A 22,760-nucleotide genomic window follows, 5' to 3' on the forward strand; every position below is an offset into this window, starting at 1 on the left:
CACACTTATACAAACTCTCTGCCCCTCTACTTGTCTATCAGTATAGTAGACTACGTTACAAATCCAGTAAGTTTCCATTCAGACAGTAAACTTTTTATTTGTTATGACTGTAAAGGAACCATGTTAAGTTAATATAAACATTTAAATGTACTTTCATTGTTTCCTGCCAAAACACTTGTTTTAACCATTTTTAACCAAAAATCAATATTTTGCCATAGAAAATGTAAATGTTTGTTCTTAATGGAACAGCGAGCGCTAATTCTCCAGTGTGATACTGAACCATCTGGATATTTATTAAATGTGCAACTGGAGAACCTTGAAAAATCCAAACAATGTAGAAAACTTAGACATTTGACATTTCTGTTCTTACAGAACACGGAAAGAGCTATGTTTACTTGCATTCCATTCATATTTGGGACCAATTTCAACCAAATGTCCAAATAAAAGAAAGGAAAGAAAATGTCAATTTACTTGAATGTGAATATAAAGATTTTGGGATATCGTGCCGGACAGCTGGTGACGCTTATTCTCGAGCATGGGGATCTTAAACCATTGTAGCACATCAATGTTAAGTAATTAAAAGAGCAAAAGTCAAAATGGACATAACGTTAAACCTAAAAGGAATTGACATTTCTGCACTTGCAGAAAACATTAACAGTTTACCTTCATTCTTTCCTGCATTGACAATTGAGTCACATTACCTTTCAAATTTGAAGACAATTTCAACCAAATTTGTGAATGTTTAACTTATTTCAAGTTGGTTGTTAATAAACCATTGTAGAAGAGGAGGGCCCATCCAGATAACATCATTTTAAGAGCGACAGTAAAGCCTAAAAAATGTAAATGTGCCATTACTATTCTTTAAATGTATTCATTTTGAGTTTTCTCATCCCTCCACAGATTAGATGTCGCGGTCTCCACCATTCTTCTTCCCTCTAGTGGATGCTTTGGTGGATATTGAAAACAAAACAGGATTCATTTGCTACGTCTGTTTCCGGTGCACTCTTGCTTGAGGATAAACCAACGTTTCCATCACAACCAAGCATAAACAGTTTCCAGTTTATGCAAAAACTGTTAATGCCCATAAAACAAGTCTATGGGAATGCATTTATAGTGTGCCTCCTTGGGGCCTAATAAACATGTTGTGTGCATTTCCTTTCTTAAAAAAAAACATCTGCAAAGACAATTTGAACCTACATGGTTTACATCCATATTTGTTTTCTAGAAGTCTTTATGTTTGGAATGTGTATGTGAGTGTAGCATCTGTCAAATCGTTCTTGAGGGAAAAATAATCTGTTTTTGAGACAGGGAGACAATCCTTAAAAAACATGTGCACTCACTTGTTGTCCTCAATACCCCAGGTCAAGTAGTTGTTAGGCAGAATGCAACAGAGGCCTTTGTAAAATATATTCCAGTGTCAAAAATGTTGCAAACTTCCAGTCACTTGTTCCATATTTATAGTGATGGTAAAAGGATGGCTTGTTTATTGGCTTGGTTTTGTTACTTTGTTCAATTAGGCATGCCAGACCTTGACACATTGTAGGCGGGTGCCCTTAAGAAACATGGGTTAACTCTAACCCTCCAGAGATTTCCCTAACCTAACGCTAATCTTAACAGCAGAAGGCTTAAAGGGGCCCTTTTATGCTTTTGGGGGTTCCCTTTCCCTTTCCTGTAGTTTGTTATATAGGTGTTTTTGCATGTAAATGGTCTGCAAAGGGTAAAATACCTGTGTTCCCTCCAGAGGGAGTTTCTGTCCCACACACTCCCCCCCCTTCCTGAAACGCCTCCAGTGATTAGTTATGTAACATCACTAAGTAACACTCAGGCTCCAACACATTATACGTGATAGGTAAAGGGGCGGGACATCTCCAAGCGGTTGATCAATCTCAACAGAATCAACCAGCTAACCAATCAGAGCAGACTGGGCTCTGGTTTCAGACAGCGGGTGAGAAGAGGTGCTGCAGCACAGGCAGTATGAGAAAAATAAAGAGCTTTTTGAACATTAAAGCATGGAGACATGTCCAAGTAGATGCACAAAATACAAATATTGACCTGAAAATTAGCAGAATAGGGCCCCTTTAAAAGTCCAAATGATTTATTCCATTTACTCTCCATGATTACGTTGCTTGGCCTTCCATTGCTTAGTCACACTTTTTCCTAAACATTATGTGGATCCTCATGTTTAAAATAATTTGTTCTTCACCCAGCCACAGTTGACGAAGTGCAGACACCCTTGACTAAAATCTTTAGTATGTGTTGTGGTTTTAGGTGTGACTTAGTTTCAAGGAATACCATTTGTGAAAGACCTCAGCTACTGTTGGCCGCAGTGTTAACTCGAAACTTGACATTTTGTTTCATACTTGGATATTGCGGTGCAGAATGTAGCTGCATAGCTCCAAGACTTCCTGGGTCATTCAATACTCCATGCCGAGGATTTTGAGTAAAATCTTTTTAAGCATGAAGAACATGGAATGAAGAGAAAGACGTAGGGCTTGTTAACTTAATGAAACACTCAGGCGATAAGTTGTGTTTTACTGCGGTGGGAGCCAGAAGCAGGGCAGACGAGTGGTTTGGGTTCATGTCAGGGTCTTCTCTTTCACAGCACAAGTGCAAACGTGACAATGACGCCAGCCTCTACTGTGAGTGGCAAACTCCCTCCTCATCTGGATTAGGATAGGAATTGTCATAATAACAGGTGTCGCACGCAACCATCGAACCTTATATCACAGTGTATTGGATTCATTTCAGACACTTTATTTCAATGAAATGTGTCCTGCATGTCATTGTTACTATTTTAATTTAATTACAAGGCATTTCAATACACCTTTAAATGTGACGTGAAACGAGGGTGGAATCGAACCTTTTTGAACATTTCTTATAAATAATTTGATTTTGTTAGGAAATGACTTTATCCATAAATATCTGAAGGTTGATCCCCACATCACTGGATGGAAGGATTTTAAACTTTTGCTCATTATAACTTTTTCAGTGTCTGACTTGTTATAGTCAGTATATGTATGTTATTTGAAAATACCCTTACTCTTTTGTTAATGGAAGAACCCATGATTAGTTTTCTTTTTGATTTATTCTGCTTAATTTTTTTATTTTGATCTTTAATGTATTAACACCATGTAAAGTTTAACTGGAAATTGTGCCTTAAAAGTTTGTGAGTTAAATGTGAAAGAAAACCTAATAAAAACTAAGCATTTGTCCATATTTTCATGAATTTGCCCATATTTTGATGAATTACGTAATTGTATGTGTATTAATGAGTTCCCGTGATTCATTTTTGACCTTTACATATAAAAAATGTAAATGTAAATAAAGACTTCCCAAGTTTATGCAACGTAGTGGATGCAACATCAGGGACATTTAGACAGTAAAAGCATTGTCCATATTTTAATTATTTACTTTGTCTATTGATTTTGTATTGAGTTCACGTTGATTGATTATCAATTCAATTTGACGGTTTTATAAAAATAAAAATGTCCAATGTTTGTTTTAAACAAAAGTGTTTGTTCCTATTTTTACAACTTTGACTTTTGGGATATTCATTATCTGGTAAACTCCGCACTTTGAGTCCAGATGTTTGGTGTCTTTTTCTCTAAACAGCCTGTTGTTATTGGATAATATGTTATTTGTTGGCTTTATTTTATCTCAAATGCGTCTGTTTAACTGACTCTCATCCAGATGTGAGCTAAGCTAGTATGACCGGACTGTAGTCACAACTCACGTCATAGCCGCCCCCTGTGCATGCGATGTTGTTAAAGAGGAGATTCTGGACATTACTCAAGGCGGTGACAGACATAGACAGACACATGCACTGGCACGCAACAAACGGCGGAAAGTGGACTGCGAAGGAGGGAATGAGGAAGAACTCAATACCAGTGACTGTTTATAGTTGCCACGATTACAGCCAACCCCTTCCACGCAGACACACACATCCACACAGTCCCACCAGGCAAATGCATCTGCCAGCGAAGATCCGGCCCCAGCGAGAGAACACTTTCCCAGAGATATCACTGACGTACATATGTGAGCAAACACGCTCGCAAGCACGCACAGATACACCGCACACACAAACTGATGTTGTGTCAGTCACCGTCAGTTTTCATTGTTTTCATTTCTTGCTGGATTGGCCTGTATATTTTAGCAGTTCCTCGGGGGGCCAATGGTGGTCAAGTGAGCTTATGAGACCCCAGAGGGCTTGTTGTGCTGCCCTTCCTCTGTAGCATCAGGGTTTCAGGAAGCTGGACATAAATAATTACATAACACATGAATATCTGTGTCTGGAATACTGTATGCCATGGGGTTGGGTTGCCCGTTCTCAGTTGATAAGACGACTCATTGGCCGCTTTGGTCATAGTCAACTAAGATTTCTTGAGTCGTTTTTTATGGTTTTTTTCTTGATGAATGATTCATTTTCTAAAATTGAGCAGCATTTCTTTGGTAAACACAATATTTAAACTGATGCTTTTGCTGAATTATTTGTCCAGAAACTGAGGTTTTAAATAGATGTTATACGTATAAACTGTTTAGTCTATGTAACGGTAAAAGTGTTTGACAACTGAGAGCTATAGTCCAGGACGATGTACAGTATGTGTGCCTAACCGTATATGCATTGTGTGTCGCACTGCTCATTCAGTTGATTAGACAACTAATCGGTTACTTTGATCATTGTCAATCAGAAGTACTTAACCAGACTTCCTGAGTCGTTTTTTATTATTTGTTCTTAAAATACAGGAAGTCATCAAATGGTTTAGTCCACATGATGGTATGAGTGTTTAACAACAGGGAACTTTAATTCCAGGACAGCCCTAGGTGTATTCAGTCTTTTTTTTTGTTTTGCTTACAACCCATACATCACCTTGAGTCAAGTCAGTGAGTTTTCAAAGTGTGGACATAATCCGCAGCCTGCAATGGCCTGACATTAGAAAGAATGTAGCAAATAAATCCTTTGAAAGCTATAACTACTTTGAAAGGTATTTTAAGATTTGCAGTACAGGGAGTGGCATGATGGACAGACAGGGGAGAGGGCTAGAGAGGATGCCGGTGCAGGTAGGGTTGGACGCAAGTTACTCAGTTTCTGAACTGAGTCTAGACGCTTTGTAGGCATGAAGAGAGGTTCAATGTTTGCTTTGCACATATTTTGTTCTTCACATTCTCACCATTTTTTTAGTCCTTTCTTTACCTCAACTCAGACTGTAATCGAGGAATTTGAGTGAAGCTTGTAAAATCTGTCCAGGGAAAAGTGTATTGGCATTGAAACAAGAATTGTCTAATCTTGTTTTATGAGGAACATTTTTGTCACAGGCTTGGAAAGATCTTTTGGAAACTACTAATCACTGACTTATAACATATGTACATTGTTTCCAGATACACCATATATGCCACATATGGGGGCACACACTACTTTGGACAAACCCTGTAATTTACTACCAGTGTCTGAACAAGTAGGGTAGATTCAGGGATGTATTAAACTTTTTGGTACAACTGAAGAATTACCCAATGCTATTCATTACATCCAAATAAGATTAAGAATGTTTAAATCAAGCATGACCTGGAAATGGTGCAGTACATTTGAAATCTCCTTGTGTAGTCAACCGACCTCTATCTCTACCTCTATCTACTTAGGAACGCAAGTGCTTTTCTCAGAAGTATATTAGCCATTCTCAGTAGATAACTGTTTAGAGGTGTCAGGGCAGGCCTTCCCCTCCCCGTCTCAAACACTGCAACACAGACACCTGATAGGACCTGCCACCGTGACTTGTCAGTGTGAAAGAGAAATAGGCCATCAGGTTACGCTGTGCCTCTGTCCAAAAGAGACACATGAGTTATTTGTGACTGAATACTAAGCTGCTCATACTTAGAATCCTTTGCTAGCATGTGTCAGTTTGTTGTGTGCATGCAGGTATTTTATTTGCATTCTCTTCTTAGAAAGACTGCCTACATAGTTCAAATGTTGTATTTGATGTCAATGTTATTTTGATCTTTAACTGTAGAAATGTATAGTATATTTCAACTAGACAACAAGCAAACAATGATGAAGGTACAATGCTGATGTGCTAAATTAGTTTGAGATGTAACATTTTTACTATCTTTATGTGTTTTAACATGCTAACCTATGCTAATATCCCAAAACACGAAGTAAAGCTGAGGCTGATGGGTTTTTCAGTATTGCAGCTACATAGATCAAAGCATTGTAGACTATGATTAAAGGCTGGTGCTTAAAAAAACTTTTTAACGGGATCACCAATGTTATTAGTTATTCATTTGCCATTCACTTAAGGAATAGTTTGCGATATTTTACAGAATAAGTGAAATATTCGTACTTAAGGTTTCACAAAGGGAAAGTCAAGAAGTAACCAGTCATGGAGATTTATAGTCTGGGCACCCTGGATATCTTTACCAGACTTCATAGAAGTTAACTAATGCGAAAACCATGGTGGTGTACAGAAAAGGTCAGGGTAGCAGTAGGATTCTTTGTCTGGTTATCCTCAGTATCTGGACTAAATTTCACACCAATTATTTAAATAAATGATGCTTGAAAAGAGTCAGGAGATGAGTGTAATCTTTGCTCCGGTGACGATTAATGCATTTGTCATGATATTTCTGGTCCAAAGTGTTGGAAAAGTCGACAGAGAAACCAAACATTTCCATGCATAGATGCAATATAATTGTGTTGCCTGCAGAGCTGCAGTTACATAGATGTCTTAATTGGTCTGACAAACTTTAGTCATAAACGAGTCAAAGACCAATACGACTGTTGTATAACATTTTAAACAATAAAGATATCGAGCATCAAATAAACAAGTTAAAACACATCATCAATAAAACAACAAAGGCCAAAGGTCTTAGGGGTTAATAAGAGCAGATTAATTATGGTTCCACAGTGGCCAGGTTCATCAGTCCTCTCCTTGTGCTTTGTGTTTGCTTTGGTCATTCCCCCCTCCACAGCTTAATACTGCAATTTTCCAGAACAGGTGCGAGGGGGTGCTGAGTAAGCCGAACGCAGATTTTTGGGGGTTGATCTAGGATGACCACTGAATCCCTCCGTCACGGCTTCTTGACCTGCAATCAAAGCCCTGACTTTGGGAGCGTACACGGTGGGGGGAGGGGATTGGAGGCCACATGGCCACATGCTACTCATCCACCTGCATACTGACAAGCAGTCAGGCCATATCACAACAATCCCAAACACCCCTGTGCCCTGGCCTAACCTTAGTCAACCCCCTCCCTGCCCAAGCTAACCCCTGATGACCCCTGCGACCATCTGTTGCAGGGCTCTGGGATGTGATGATTGGCTGGGGGGGAGTGGGGTGAGGGGTGGGATAGGGATTGGGGCTCTTGCATTGCTGATGGGTGACCGGGGAGCTTTGAGGGAATGTGTTCATAAAGCATAACAGGCTTCAACGTCACATTTCACAAATTATACATAAAACGGTATTTTTTCTAACACCTGTTTGCTTACGTATGTTGGAATCTAGAATCCTGGGGTTATTTTGTCAGTGAGCGCAACACACATTCACAGCAGCTTAGGATCAGTGCTGGCTCTTGTTACGGTGTCGCATCCATCTCTGCCTGCTGTCCTGTTTCACCCGAGCCATCAGCGCTGCCTGAAAACCCATCAAGGGGAGGAGGAAGACTGCCCACTCCTACTCAAATACAAACAGACAATCCATTTCCGGATTTGCATTAAATTATCTTTAACTACAAACATTGGCAAATATGCCATTCGTTCAGAGGTATCATCTTGTTTTCGTAGGTTCCAATTTCACCAAATGGGATGGGTTTACAACATTGCAGCTGTGTGAAAAATTTGATGTACATTTTCCCATGCAGTTGGACGTTGGCCACTCTTTGTTGGATGGAACAAGGCACTTAAAGTACTGAACATATAAATCGTGCCCCAGGGCCCCTTTTTGAAGTAGTTCAATTTCGGTACTCTGTGATACTGTGTTTAAACAAAGTTAAGAATATCAATCAGGGAAAACTATTATGAGAATGTCTTTTTCGTAAGTATAAAACCGGAAATGAAAGGAGCAAAGAAATACACAAATAAACTTGAAGTCTCTTGGAGAGCGCAAACCTCCGTCAAGGCCATTTTAGAAAATTGAAAATGTCTTTGGTGCATCCTTTTGAAAATGTAAAGAGTTCTTCATTTGCCAAAAATAGACTTTTCTTTAAAATAGAGACAGCGATATTTCCATAATCTGACAACACAGCATTGGCCGCAACACTTCTGTGCAAATGTTTCTTCTGGAACTCCACGACAACATCCAGCCGGCCCAGAATGTCTTTCCCAAAGACTCTTTTTTAAATTAACCTGAGGTTAAGAGAACTAGCATGTGAAGACCGTGATGGAACAGATGTTTGTTCAATTATGCAAGTGACTCTTCTTCTTTGGAGACATCAGTAGGCTTTTTTCCCCCTGCCCATTTCTGTCCCCATTTGGACAGAAGAGGGTCAGCGTGTCTCTCCTAACTGGGAAGTACTATTGGGCTGACCCTTGACCTGTCTCTCATTACCGGCACGTGCTTGACATGTGACCAGAGAGTGTAAGGGCATAATTCACCCCAACTACACGCAGTCTTCTGCATTTGTCTTGAGTTTGCATTTAATGACTGTGTTAGGTGTACGGTCTGTGTATATTATAAGACACTTATTGTCTGGGATGACGCGATGCCAGGCCTATTCTGCAGCTAGCCTGAGCCAAACAGAAAGAAATGCCTGCCTTCCTTTTCACTTGCTTAACACTGTTTAGCCTACATTCACAAATCAGATGGGTTTTGTTATGTTGGCTCAACACAGGTTTCACATCACTGCAGCTAAGCTAGCTGTTGTCGGTCAGTAAATCCATCCAAACCATGGGCTGGCTGCTTGTTTTGCCAAAGTGTCTCATTGAACAAAGTTTGGAAATACAGTGGAAGTTAATACAGGTTAATAAAGTGACATGTGGGTGCTGTGGCTTTGGAGATGTTAAAGGCAGAGGTTCTAAAACCTTTTGGGGCCAGGAACTACTCAAATGAATCCATATAGAGACGTTTGCATTGTAGTTTAATTATGTGAAAGCCTAATGTAATCATATTAAACATGGGGTTATTTTATTCAGATTTTATTTTAACTGAACTTGACAGCATTTATAGTGATTAACTGATTGCCATAACTTGTCCCAATCATATCAGAATTTCTAATGATCCGGAGCTAACGTGACTGCTAGTACTAATGGACAAAACATGGTTGTTTTATTAGAACAAATCAACTGCTTATATACTGACCGAAAAAGGAAGCAGTACCCCTTTTGTGATCTCATGGTGTGATAGCTAACAGTAACATTTAGCTCTAATTTGGTGTCTGCCACCTCCTCAGAAATAAATCGCTCTTTAACTTTTAGCTGTTTGACTTCCTTTACTAGCTAATTTCTTACTTTGTCTGCTGTTTGGTGCCAGTTAGACAATGTACAGTGGATTTGTTAGAGCCTAATGCTTACAGCTGCCTGTTGCATCTAGAAACAAGGTTAATAAGAGCATAGTTATATCCCAAAAACTAAAACAAGAGCTAAAACTGAAGTTCATTTTTAGAATGAATATGTTTTTCGTGGTTGTCACTATAAGCGACTGCATTCACATGACAGTCATTTTGTCAATATTATATATTGATGAGTGCAAACTGCCTCATAAGCCAGAAAATATATTCTACAGGAAAAATCTTTCATCAAAGCCATTGCATGCCCATTAGACAGCGAGAGAACTTTATTACTACTGTATGATGTGTGTGTGAGCAATTTCACCTTCGTTATTTATGGAAAGGAGACAGAAACTTCAAGAGCCAGAGGCAGAAAAAAATCCAGGCCAGTCATGTATTGGTGCCTTTATAATAACATCCTGCAGGTTGTATTTTAGTTAAAGTCTTTGAGTCAGGGACATGAGGCGGCTGGCCCAGGAGGCCTTTACTGTCCAGATGGTGACAGCACTCTGATGGGTTTGGCTTTAAGGCGCCAAGATGGAAACATTTGGAATAAGAGTCACAAGTACCGGTCACAGGATGGACAGTCACTCATGACTCCAGGAAACACACACACACACAGTTGGTGTGTGTGCACATGGAAGTAAACTTGCTTGTGCACACAGACGATAAATACTGTATTTGTATCACACAGTTATCACTTCCTTTCATACGCTTGCCACAAACATCCAGTGCATAGAGGTATACTCAATTGCAACCTACAAGCTTCAGAAGTTTCTCTTTCATAGATTTTTATCATCTCTTTTTGTTGGCTTGGATATAAGTGATTTAAATGTCATTGCATAAACAAGATAGAGAGATGCATAACAGAGTTTATTATCCAACTATAAAAAGGTTTTCCACCAGTTTCCAGCGCTTAACTTTATATTCTATTTTACAGTATATACATTTTTCTCCTGCTTCGAAGGTTAACACTCCATCTGGCAAAGTGTAAAATGACTTCCCTGTGTATCCAATTGGAGGCAGGAGGCCTGACACTCCAAATGGTGACATGTATCCATGTGTGACAGGCTTTAGCAGGAAACAAGACACCTGTTGCTCTGCTCCGATTACCACGCTTAACCAACCAGAAAAATATTGATTTACAGAGTTTACCCTCCAAGCAAGTAACTAACCTTTACTAATTATGCTTATATAACTTTTTTCTCAACTTGCTGACACTGTTTTGAGTTCAATTACACAGAATTGAACAGAAGTATCTGGCTGTGAGTTTTATTTAATTGTATAATATTGTGTATTTCATATATGCAGCTACCACTGAACCTGTCATCTTTTCTGGAACAGTAGTTGACATTATTGATAAAGAATCATAGAGAAAGTAGTTTCTGTAGCAACAAGGTTTAGTGACAAAACTCATGCCCGTTACTGATATCAGTTTTCACAACAGAGCGACAAAAACAACAAAAACGTGCACTTCTGTACGCCAGTAGGATACATAGAACTCTTTAAATTACAGCTCCAATGATTAAAACAGAAGCATACAGTCACAGCTCTATAGTCAGGCCAAATGTTTGCTTATTAGTCCAACAGATAAAGCAGTTGTCCGTCCATGAAGCCAAGAACAGAAATCCAAATGTCAAAATAATTTACTCAGAGTAGAAGAGAAACTTGGGGCAAAACGTCACACAGAAGCAAATATGTATTGACAGGATAATCCCCCTGTCATCCACCATTCCTGCCCCCAAATGGTCCATCTAATCCCCCGCCCTCCAATCTAGTCATTTGGACTCCCTGTGGATAACAAATGACCATTTTCAAGCATCACAACTCTATTCCATGGTGCAAGGGAGATGACAAGATTAATCCTCCTCAGGAAGCATTACGCAGGACTTCCAGTTGTGTTGGTTCATTTTCCCATGAACTTGAAACATTGAAGTAGGAGAGAAGTCACAATGTTTGACCATTTGATGCAGATAGTTCTGTAAAAATGAAAGACTTGGGGTGAATTCAATTGAAATATTTGGGTCAATTTTTCTAAATCTATTGCACAAAATATACAAACTACATCTTTAAATAGGATCTCCATAACAACATGCTGTACAATGTGTGAACATTTCTACATCAACACCAGAACCAAAAAGGTGCAGCATCTTAGAGTTGAATTCTAAACAAACAGAATAAACACTTTGCTGTTAGGAAACAACATAGATGAGGTATTTTAAAAACTGGCCATCAACGCCAAGTATTTCAAAATGAATCTCAGTTGGACAAATGTCAGTGGATTTATGGTGGACTGCCTCTGGGGCTTTGTTGCTTCTTAAAAGGAAAGACTGGCATCAAGTGGCCGAAGATATTATTACATAGATTAATACAAAAACGTTCATGAATTAAGCTGCAATACAGTGAACTAACTACCAGAAAGTTAATTTTTAATTAATTTAAAAAATCTAACACAAAGTCACTACACACTCCTGGGAGTTGCATCTACAAATAGTTTTGAATACACAATTTCATTCAGTGAAGATTGTGGCCGTGCCCTCCCACCCTGGACACAAACTGCTTCCCTCTGGCAGGAAGCTGCGCTCCATCAGGACCAAAACCTCTTGCCACCTGAACAGTCTCTCCCCCTTTTCTACCGGCATCATCAACAAGGCTTGGGACCCCCACTGACACTGACTTTCATCCAGCCCAGAAAAACATTATGCAGTTAATCATATTAAGAACATCATAAGAACAACATCTTGTCATTTTATTGTAAATCTTACACATGTTGCACATTTCCTCTCTGCACTACCTCTTGTAAATCAGGACAGCTCTATACATACTGTTATAGTATTTGTCATATGTGAAAATAGTTAATTTGTTAGAATAGTCTTAAAATAGTTTTCTGCCGTGTTATAATTTAATATTGTTTTGCTACTTATTTTTATTTCTGTGTCTTTGTATGCACAATATAGCAAAGTAAATTCTCACGTGTGATACCTACTTTGAATAGAAAATATCTATAATGGTTCACCATTGCAACCGGAAAGTCATATAATTATTCGGAACATTCATAAACACTAAACACGTCCTGATTTGCAACTTAAGAATGCAGAAATATGACAGAGTATAGTATTTCAAAAATGTTATAAAGAAATAACATTATAGTATGTTCAAAACATGTTTGAGTATAGTATGTTTTCAATATCAGCAATGAATAAAAACATAGTATGGTATGCTGAAAAAAATCATAAAAAAACAGCACAGTATATTATTTTTTAAAATATTTTTTAAAGTAATGGTTAGCTTTGATTATGGCACGCATTCGCTGTGGCGTCGTTTCCACAAGCTTCTGCAATATCACAACATTTATTTCTGTCCAGAGTTGCATGAATTGACGGGAGATTCGGACCACTGCGCAAAGTCTTCTCTAGCACATCCCAAAGATTCTCAATCGGGTTCAAGTCTGGACTCTGTGGGGGCCATTTTTGTACCACGCTGTAAACATGTTTATTTCTGCTGTAAAAAATTGGCATTTTAACATGGGGGGTCTATGTAAATTGGTCTGTTTTGGAACCAGGCCACACGGCCATTCGATGAACTGCAGTTTTTGGCACTTCCGTATGTGTTTCACTGCTCAACCCCGGAGGTTGCCCCTTGGTTAAAACACAGTACTCAAAATGAAAATCCTGCTGATAACTCTGTGGATCTCTCTTAAAGGGACAGTTAGACTTGAGGATACTGTGTACAGATTACAGTTAGCATTATAATATAATATACCAAGTACTTAATTATGTTAAAATGTTCAGAACTAATTTAAGATTAGGGTACACAAAGCAAACACTGGGTAAACACTGGTTACACTATGGTGAACTTGCCTCTAAATATCCATTGAAATTGGACCAAAAACCAACCACACTGTGTACATTTTGATTTGTACTGCTTTTTAATGTGTTTTCTTCCATCAGAAATAGTAAAAGCCATACAATGTAGCAAACCAAAAAATGACAGCGGTCTATACAGGCATAGTAGCTCATTCACACACATTCTACAGTCCATGTGCTCTGTCAAAGTGGGCACACGCCACTGGAGTTTCCAGCCTGGCAAGCACATGGCGAACATTCAGTTTGAAGTAGAGGACGTCCTCTTTTCTCAACAAGGCAAAAATAACGATTCTTCTGTCAAGACACAGTCGTCAAAATGAAAATCCTGTTGATAACTGTGTGGATCTCTCTTAAAGGGGCGGTAAGACTTGAGGATACTGTGTACAGATTACAGTCAGCAGCGTGAAACTAACAATAGTATTTGAGCATGCAGGCTCTTGCTAATAAATAATGGAACAATCTAGTCAGATATGAAAGTCCTTTAAGTGCTGTATTCTTTTCTTTACTTGTTGGCCCCTATGATAATTAATTACATCATGCTGCCGACTGATATCAGAGCATCAGACATAAAATGAAGGAGTCATTTATCGCTGAAAAGTTACTATCTATTGCCAAATAAAGTAACACAATGGTGACTGAGGGTATGGCCCACTAAGGAAAGTGTAACATATTTTTGCAGTACTGTGAGCTGGATGTCTGTAGTGACTTGGTGATCAATGAATAACTTTATTATTTGTATTGCTACCCTCGGTATTCTGGGACTTTTTAATCCGCATTAGCTGTTACCGCCAGTAAATAGGGTGTCGCCAAAACCACCAGTGATAAAATCTTAAGGTTTTACATAAAATGGTATGACAAGGAAAAGGCCAAATGAATCTAAATTAAAATCAAAGTGAATTTTCTCAGTGATGAAATTACTTAAACATTTACCCTTTGACGTGCCACAGCTAAAACACTGTTAGGAATAAAAGTGGTTCCTTTTGTAATGATGGTTCCTGACCACATGAGGGCAGCAGCTACTGACTGATTCGACTAGTGTTCCAGGAACAAGACCCATGCTGAGGAAAAACTACAACATGACTACAGGAAGTAGTCATTCTGCCTCCACACATGCAAAATGACATGAAGAGGGTCCATTAGTGTTCATTTTCTCCTCTTTTGACAAGTAGAAACACAATGATAATACTTCAACATTTAAGTGCTAATCGTGGACAATGTATTCTACGCAGGTTTAAGTTAATAAAACAATTGTGTTGGCATCACTTTAGAATAACTCCAATTTGGACTATAGTAACAGAAATCTTTCATACAAAATACCCCCCCTCTCATAAACAAAGCCTCCCCACAAAACAAGAATGTTAACCAAAGGAAGAAACGCCGTGATAAAAACATTTAAAAAAAAACACAACAGTTGAAATGCACACACTTTACACCTTATATATATGTCAATGCACTTGCCAAAAATAATAGAAGAGAAAATATCTTTTCTTCTCGCTTTCAGTAATCTTGGTGTATACTTTATAATACATGTATACAAGATAACATAGAGCAACAAAGCACAAAAATAAATATCTTAAGTCACTGTTTGGAAGTTTTTTATATATATCTATATATGTATATTTATATGTATAGCTTACTTTTGGGTAAGGTGTTAACAGTTTTCGCCGGCTGATGCAAAAGAGCTATTGACGGATTAACCAGAAAAAAATTGAAGAGCAGTATAGCAACAAGCTATGAAGTTTGTCACGGAACAACGTTAGGCCCTTCAGTGATGCGCGAAAAAGAGTGTGACTGAACATAGAATGGTGGCAGACAGGATGCTTATCCTAAAGAAATCCAGAGAATTTGCGTATATTTGCAAGAAAATCGTTTTCTAGCTGTCTGATTTCCAAGGAATAACATCCGTCAGCGCACTACTACATTGAAAAGTTGAATTTTGAAGAATAACCTAGTTTCCAAGTTTGGCTATTTGCATATTTAAGACAGCCTTTATGTTTTTATTTTCTTAAAAAGCTCTGCATTACAGAATGAAGGCAGGCATCACATGTCCTCTAGAACAGTCCTACTCATAAAGCAATCTAGATTATTTACAAACACCTGACCAGCTGCGGAAAAGTCCGAAGTCATTTTTTGCGACATGGTACAGGTGTGGAATTGACCTACAGTATCAGTACATACAGAAAGAAACAGTATTTTTTGATTAAGCAGCCATATTTGTTTTACAAAAGAATACTTCCAACCCTCCGCCAGTGGCGCACTAAACGCGCCCCGACTACTTTTTTTTTTTTTTAATCTTTGGTTGACCGGTCATAAACCTGATAGATTTACGATCCCCCTTTTCATCGCACAACTTAACTTCTTCTTTTAAACAAATTCAAATGAAACAATTGCTAACAAAATAACATTTGCACACACTATGTCATTCCCTCTTCCTGTTCATGCGTTACCCTGCCAGGGCGATCGAAAATCACCCTCCCATTGTCACACAGCCACGCCCCATCCTGCACTTCCTCTGGTCCATTCTGGAGTCCGTCCAAGAAGATAAGCACATGCACGCAAGCCACACACACACACACACACACACACACACACACACACACACACACACACACACACACACACACACACACACACACACACACACACACACACACACACACACACACAGCGTCCTGTTCTCTTTCACACACAGACACATGTAAATGTAAAAAGAGCGGGAAAAATAAGGTGACGTGTAAGACCAAATCGTCCAAAACCAGAAAGTAAGTGTCTGTGGTTAAAAGGAAAACAAAAAAAAACACAAAGGCATGGGGAAAAAAGCGCCAAGATTTGTCAACGGCTCTCATCGTTTCTGCACGGCGATCATCTTGGAGACAAAGTTGACAATGGCGTTGGCAGGCTGGTCGGGGTCCATCTCGGCGAAGAGGTGGCTGACGTTGTCCGTTGTGCTTCCCTGTTTACGCGCCACGAACCCAAACAGCCTGGAAACACAAGGTTAGAGATTCATTAGTAAAGCTGCCATGTTGAAGCATTGGACTGAGGAACTAATTCCTATCTATTAATACATATAATATATTATTTCTTTACATTAGAATTACATTTTCATGCAAGGAATCATTTCGTAGGTCACTGCAAGGTCACACCAGGCCAATAAAAACAGGTGTGATGTTCATCTTTAGGTGGCACCTTTTGGAGTTTCTGGTATGTATGTATGTATGTATGTATGTATGTGTGTGTGTGTGTGTGTGTGTGTGTGTGTGTGTGTGTGTGTGTGTGTGTGTGTGTGTGTGTGTGTGTGTGTGTGTGTGTGTGTGTGTGTGTGTGTATGTATGTAAATGTTTTGACTACAGTAAGATATGTCCTAAGACCCCTGTGTTCTGTTTAGTAGAGACTGTGTGTTTTATTGGCCAATCCTTTTTAATAAACGTTCAGTATTTTAAGAAATCCGGTTCAGTTTTCCAGTATCTTCTTTTTTGATTATAGACAATGCTCCAAAATGCCTCCATCCCAGAAAATATATACAAAATATTTTGATGGACATTCATTTAGATTGATGAAAGTATCCATTATCTTTTATGAAGAAGAGGTTTTAAATGTTTATATATGAAAAAGTTTCTGCAGGTTAAAATGTTTGCTATTGTAATACCAATGTTGACCACAGGAGACTGATGTGCACCAACTCCCTATGTCTGAAATTGGACTAAATAGATTTATGTTTTCTTACAGGTGAGTTATAATAACTCTATGCACCCTACACACAAGGTACAATTTTGTTGTTTCAGCCAGAAAAACTTGAATTTAGAATATGTGTACTATAGTAAGTACTATATGTAATATGGACTACAGAAGCACTGTGATTCAAAGAGTCTAACTTACTTGGCTGTCCCGCCCTCAGGCTTGTTCCACCTGAAAAGATTTGAAAAAGGTTAGGATTAACATTAAAAGAGAGATGCAGATCAAAGAACATATTATTGATATACATTAGAAATAATAATAGGAGATAGTGTTTGGACTTGGACTAGATTCTAGAACTCATCTGAGCAGCCAAATTCAAACCGCTTTTGCATCTTAAAAAATAATCTCCTTCCTGTACTCACTTTCTGTCCTGAGGGTCAGTATCGCAGAACGTGACAGTGTTGGTAGGATAGTGGCGTCGGAAGAAAAGCCTAGAAAAGCAGAATACCGAAATAGAGATTAGAAAAAACGAAGAGAATACAAAAAAAATAGCATGGTGAAGATGTTCATTCTGTGGATTCGTAGATACTGTATGTTCTACAGTATGTTAGCATCTGGAGGAAGCATTCAGCAAACACTGTTTCCACTAAAGAGGTTAGGTGATCACATATCCAGCTGGTTAGTAGGAACTTTACTTTACTTCAGCATCATGTTCATTTGGTAAATAAAGAACAATACAGAGGATACGCTCTATGGCATTAATACCTTTTGATTTACAGCTTGCTACACCATTGTTGTCCTGTTCATGAAAGTTCAAATTTGATCACCGTAAAATGCCTTGTTTTAAGCTCCACTCTCTTGTGTCCCAGCTAGTTCCAAAAATCGAGATGGTGATGGCCAAAATGCCTAACTCAAACCAACGTGTAGAGTTGTACGGACTATGTTGACCAACATCATTGCTTGATTTCCTTAATTTTTGAGACTAATGTTACACTGAAAAAACTGAAACATTGACTTGAATTAAATGTGTTATACCATCAGATTTCACAGAACTGTATTAGGTTGGTGTAAAGCAATAATACTACGTTTATATATTACATTCAACTTAAAGGTCCCCTATCATGCTATTTTTCAGGTGCATATATATATATTTTGTTGCTCCACTATGACATGTTTTCATGCTTCAATGTTGAAAAATCGCTTTATTTTCCTCACACTGCCTGTACATAAATGACCACTTTTCACTCCGTCTGAAAACGCTTTGAAGGGCCCATGCCCCCACCTTTGCTCTGATTGGTTAGCTGGCGACTCTGTTGTGATTGGTCAACCGCCTAAAGATTTGTCAAATGTCCCGCCCCTGAAAAAAACTGAAAAAATGTCATCGCTTGTTGCTCCGTACCAGTTTATTACAAATAAATAATGATAGATTATCAGTAATCATTTCAAAGTGACACAGAGACATCGGATTAAACTTCAGCAGCGTTTGTATGACCTTCAGCAGTGTTTGAATGACCTTGAACACAACTTTTGATCACAAACAGCAAAGACTGTTTATAGCCAAGGCCAGTGGCGTCGTTATTTTATTAAAAAAAAAGATATATATACAGTGGGGCAAAAAAGTATTTAGTCAGCCACCAATTGTGCAAGTTCTCCCATTTAAAAAGATGAGAGATGCCTGTAATTTTCATCATAGATACACTTCAACTATGAGAGACAGAATGGGGGAAACAATCCAGGAAGTCACATTGTAGGATTTTTAATGAATTAATTGGTAAATTCCTCGGTAAAATAAGTATTTGGTCACCTACAAACAAGCAAGATTTCTGGCTCTCACAGACCTGTAACTTCTTCTTTAAGAGACTCCTCTGTCCTCCACTCGTTACCTGTATTAATGGCACCTTTTTGAACTCGTTATCAGTATAAAAGACACCTGTCCACAACCTCAAACAGTCATACTCCAAACTCCACTATGGCCAAGACCAAAGAGCTGTCAAAGGAGACCAGAGACAAAATTTTAGACCTGCACCAGGCTGGGAAAACTGAATCTGCAATAGGTAAGCAGCTTGGTGTGAAGAAATCAACTGTGGGAGCAATTATTAGAAAATGGAAGACATACAAGACCACTGCTAATCTCCCTCGATCTGGGGCTTCACGCAAGATCTCACCCCGTGGGGTCAAAATGATCACAAGAACGGTGAGCAAAAATCCCAGAACCACACGGGGGGACCTAGTGAATGACCTGCAGAGAGCTGGGACCAAAGTAACAGAGGCTACCATCAGTAACACACTACGCCGCCAGGGACCTAAATCCTGCAGTTCCAGACGTGTCCCCCTGCTTAAGCCAGTACATGTCCAGGCCCGTCTGAAGTTTGCTAGAGGGCATTTGGATGATCCAGAAGAGGATTGGGAGAATGTCATATGGTCAGATGAAACCAAAATAGAACTTTTTGGTCAAAACTCAACTCGTCGTGTTTGGAGGAGAAAGAATGCAGAGTTGCATCCAAAGAACACCATACCTACTGTGAAGCATGGGGGTGGAAACATCGTGCTTTGGGGCTGTTTCTCTGCAAAGGGACCAGGACGACTGATCCGTGTAAAGGAAAGAATGAATGGGGCCATGTATCGTGAGATTTTGAGTGAAAACCTCCTTCCATCAGCAAGGGCACTGAAGATGAAGCGTGGCTGGGTCTTTCAGCATGACAATGATCCCAAACACACCGCCAGGGCAACGAAGGAGTGGCTTCGTAAGAAGCATTTCAAGGTCCTGGAGTGGCCTAGCCAGTCTCCAGATCTCAACCCCATAGAAAATCTTTGGAGGGAGTTGAAAGTCTGTGTTGCCCAGCGACAGCCCCAAAACATCACTGCTTTAGAGGAGATCTGCATGGAGGAATGGGCCAAAATACCAGCAACAGTGTGTGAAAACCTTGTGAAGACTTACAGAAAACGTTTGACCTCTGTCATTGCCAACAAAGGGTATATAACAAAGTATTGAGATGAACTTTTGTTATTGACCAAATACTTATTTTCCACAATCATTTGAAAATATATTCTTTAAAAATCCTACAATGTGATTTCCTGGATTGTTTTCCCCATTCTGTCTCTCATAGTTGAGGTATACCTATGATGAAAATTACAGGCCTCTCATCTTTTTAAATGGGAGAACTTGCACAATTGGTGGCTGACTAAATACTTTTTTGCCCCACTGTATATATATATATATATATATAATTTTTTTACAGAAAAATGCCGAAAAATTCAAGCGGCCAGCATATCAGTTTAAATAAATATTCATATAACATCTCATTAAGGACTTAAATGTGACCATAAATCTGTCAGTTTCCCTTCACTTCGTAGTGTACTGTAGAAAGCCCCTTTGGTGCGCTGTTATCTAATCCATTCCACTTATTCAGAACGGCCACATTACTGAAAATCCAGTCCACGTTTTCCCTGCGACATTGCTTGCGCTCGGTACATGCAGCAGCCTTTAACTTGGTACTTCTACCGTTGCACACCGAGCCGAATAGAACACAGCTAGGAGAATAGCATCTAGGAAGGATGAAGAATGGACATAAGAGCGTTTTTCAGGAAAGTAAGTATTCATCACTGCTGGTAGTAACAATAAGTTAGCTCCAGCCCCCAGCTAACAGCAGAAAGTCCCATGTAATTAATGAAATGCTCCATGTTTGACAAATAAAAACCTGACTTACACACTACAGAGTCCTAAACGATTTCACAAAATAGAGTCATTTCTGATGCAAACAGACTTGGAATTTTATGGAACTTAATTTGAACATGAAATATGAAACATTTCAGTCAAGGTTTTATTTGAGAGTAATGATAAGAAAGTGGAGAAAGCCAAGTTACACACACACACACACACACACACACACACACACACACACACACACACACACACACACACACACACACACACACACACACACACACACACACACACACACACACACACACACACACACACACATATATATATATGTAAACCAGATTAGCCTGATCCAAATATTACTTTAATTCAAGTAATATTTTTCAGGGCTGGAAATTACAACAATTTTAGTCACATATGTGCCCCAAATGTAATCTGTGCGACTTCAAAATATTTGGGTGCAAACAATTATTGTGTTCTGAGTGAACAATCATGGCATTAGCCTCTATGCCATAGAGGCTAATGCCATAGAGTCTATGGTGATCAGTTATTAATTCAATTCTTTGTGTATCTTGAAGGGTCAGGCAGAAGGAGGGAGAAAATGATCAACAGGCAAGGTCAAGTCAGAGAGAGCAAGGGGATTCAGAGGCAGAGGAAGATCAGGTTACTGCAGAGAGAGAAGGAGAGCAAACAGACCAAGAGAGGGAAAATGATGAAGCAGCTGCAGCAACTCACTCCACTAGAGGGTTTGATTTAGGTGACAAAGACACAGGGCCCAGACAGGTAAAGCTGAAGAGCTACCCACAAGATAGTTTTGGTACACAGAGGCGAGCATTTCACCACAGCTGGTTTGAAAAGCACAACTGGTTAGAATATTCAGTCAACCAGAATACCACTTTCTGCTTCCCATGTAGAGTGTTTGGCAAAAACATCAAACATGATAGTTTGGTCAGTAGTGGTTGCAAGAACCGGAAGAAAGCTTAACTCATCTTTGGCAAGCATGAAATGGCACAAACACAGTGTTGTTGCATGGACAAGCTACCAGGCAACTAGCAAACAGGGAAACGTTGCACAGATGATAGCATCTGCAAATGTGAGTGAGATAGTAGAGAGAAGAGAGTATCTCAAGCGAATCGTTGCAGTCACTTCTATGTTAGGGAGACAGGGACTCCCTTTTCGTGGCCATGATGAAGGTAGAGACAGCACAAACAGAGGGAATTGTCTTGCGTGCATGGAGCTTTTGAAGGAATTTGATCCTTTTCTTCAAAAACATAATCCCCCATCAAATGCTCAGTATATCTCACCAACATCCCAGAATGAGATGATTGACTGTTGTGCCCAGGAAGTGACAAGTGTCATTGTGTCTCAAATGACAAAAGTCCAAAATCTATGCCATCATGGCAGATGAGGCAAGGGATGAAAAATCAGAGCAGTTAGTTGTTTGTGTCAGGTATGTGTCAGAGGGGGCAGTGAAAGAACGTTTCCTAGCGCTTGCAGAGATAAAATCATTTGATGCCCAGTCCATTGCAAATGAGCTGCAGCAGCAGATCCAAAACTATGGTCTTGCAGAGCTTAAGTGTGTAGCACAAACATATGATGGTGCAGCCGTCATGAGTGGCTCCACTGGAGGTGTACAAGCACATTTTAGAAGGCTCCATCCTGAAGCTATTTATGTGCATTGTTATGTTCATGAACTTAACCTGGTGATGTGCCATACTTGCAAGGCCATCCCAGAGGCTGTGGAGCTTTTCAGCTTGTTGGAGTGTGTGTACTCTTTCTTCCGCACCTCCCTAGTGAATCATCATAAGTTCATGGAGACTCAGACAAGGCTTGGGTTGACAACTGAGCTTGTGCAACTTTCAAACACTCGCTGGGCATGTCAGTTGCGATCGATCAATGCAGTTCTTGAGACATTGCCTGCCATTTTGGAGTGCCTTTCTGCCATTTGATCCCCCATTGCTGTTGGTCTCAGAGCAAAACTCTATAAGTTCTCAGCAGTCTACGCACTACTGATGTTTCAGTTACTTCTGTCTGTAACCGAAGGACTTCACAAGCTCCTTCAGAAACAGACTTTAGACCTGGCAGAAGCT

The 22,760-nt window shown here is 39.3% G+C and overlaps 1 protein-coding gene across 12 annotated transcripts in view; it reads right to left on the reverse strand.

Moving 5' to 3' along the window:
• Positions 1-13,370: 13,370 nt before the first annotated feature.
• The window catches only part of tns1b (tensin 1b), a 188,262-nt gene continuing 178,872 nt past the window's right edge, over positions 13,371-22,760 (reverse strand). For all 12 annotated transcript variants that reach the window (XM_063888454.1, XM_063888451.1, XM_063888455.1 and 9 more), the window contains 3 exons: positions 17,429-17,497; positions 17,208-17,237; positions 13,371-16,312 (listed from right to left, as the gene is read on the reverse strand). In XM_063888454.1, the coding sequence (XP_063744524.1) occupies positions 16,174-16,312; positions 17,208-17,237; positions 17,429-17,497 (238 nt within the window). In that variant the 3' untranslated portion in view covers positions 13,371-16,173. The remainder of the gene's footprint in view (positions 16,313-17,207; positions 17,238-17,428; positions 17,498-22,760) is intronic.

This window comes from Eleginops maclovinus, chromosome 7 (assembly GCF_036324505.1).
Source record: "Eleginops maclovinus isolate JMC-PN-2008 ecotype Puerto Natales chromosome 7, JC_Emac_rtc_rv5, whole genome shotgun sequence".
NCBI classification, from domain to species: Eukaryota; Metazoa; Chordata; class Actinopteri; order Perciformes; family Eleginopidae; genus Eleginops; species Eleginops maclovinus.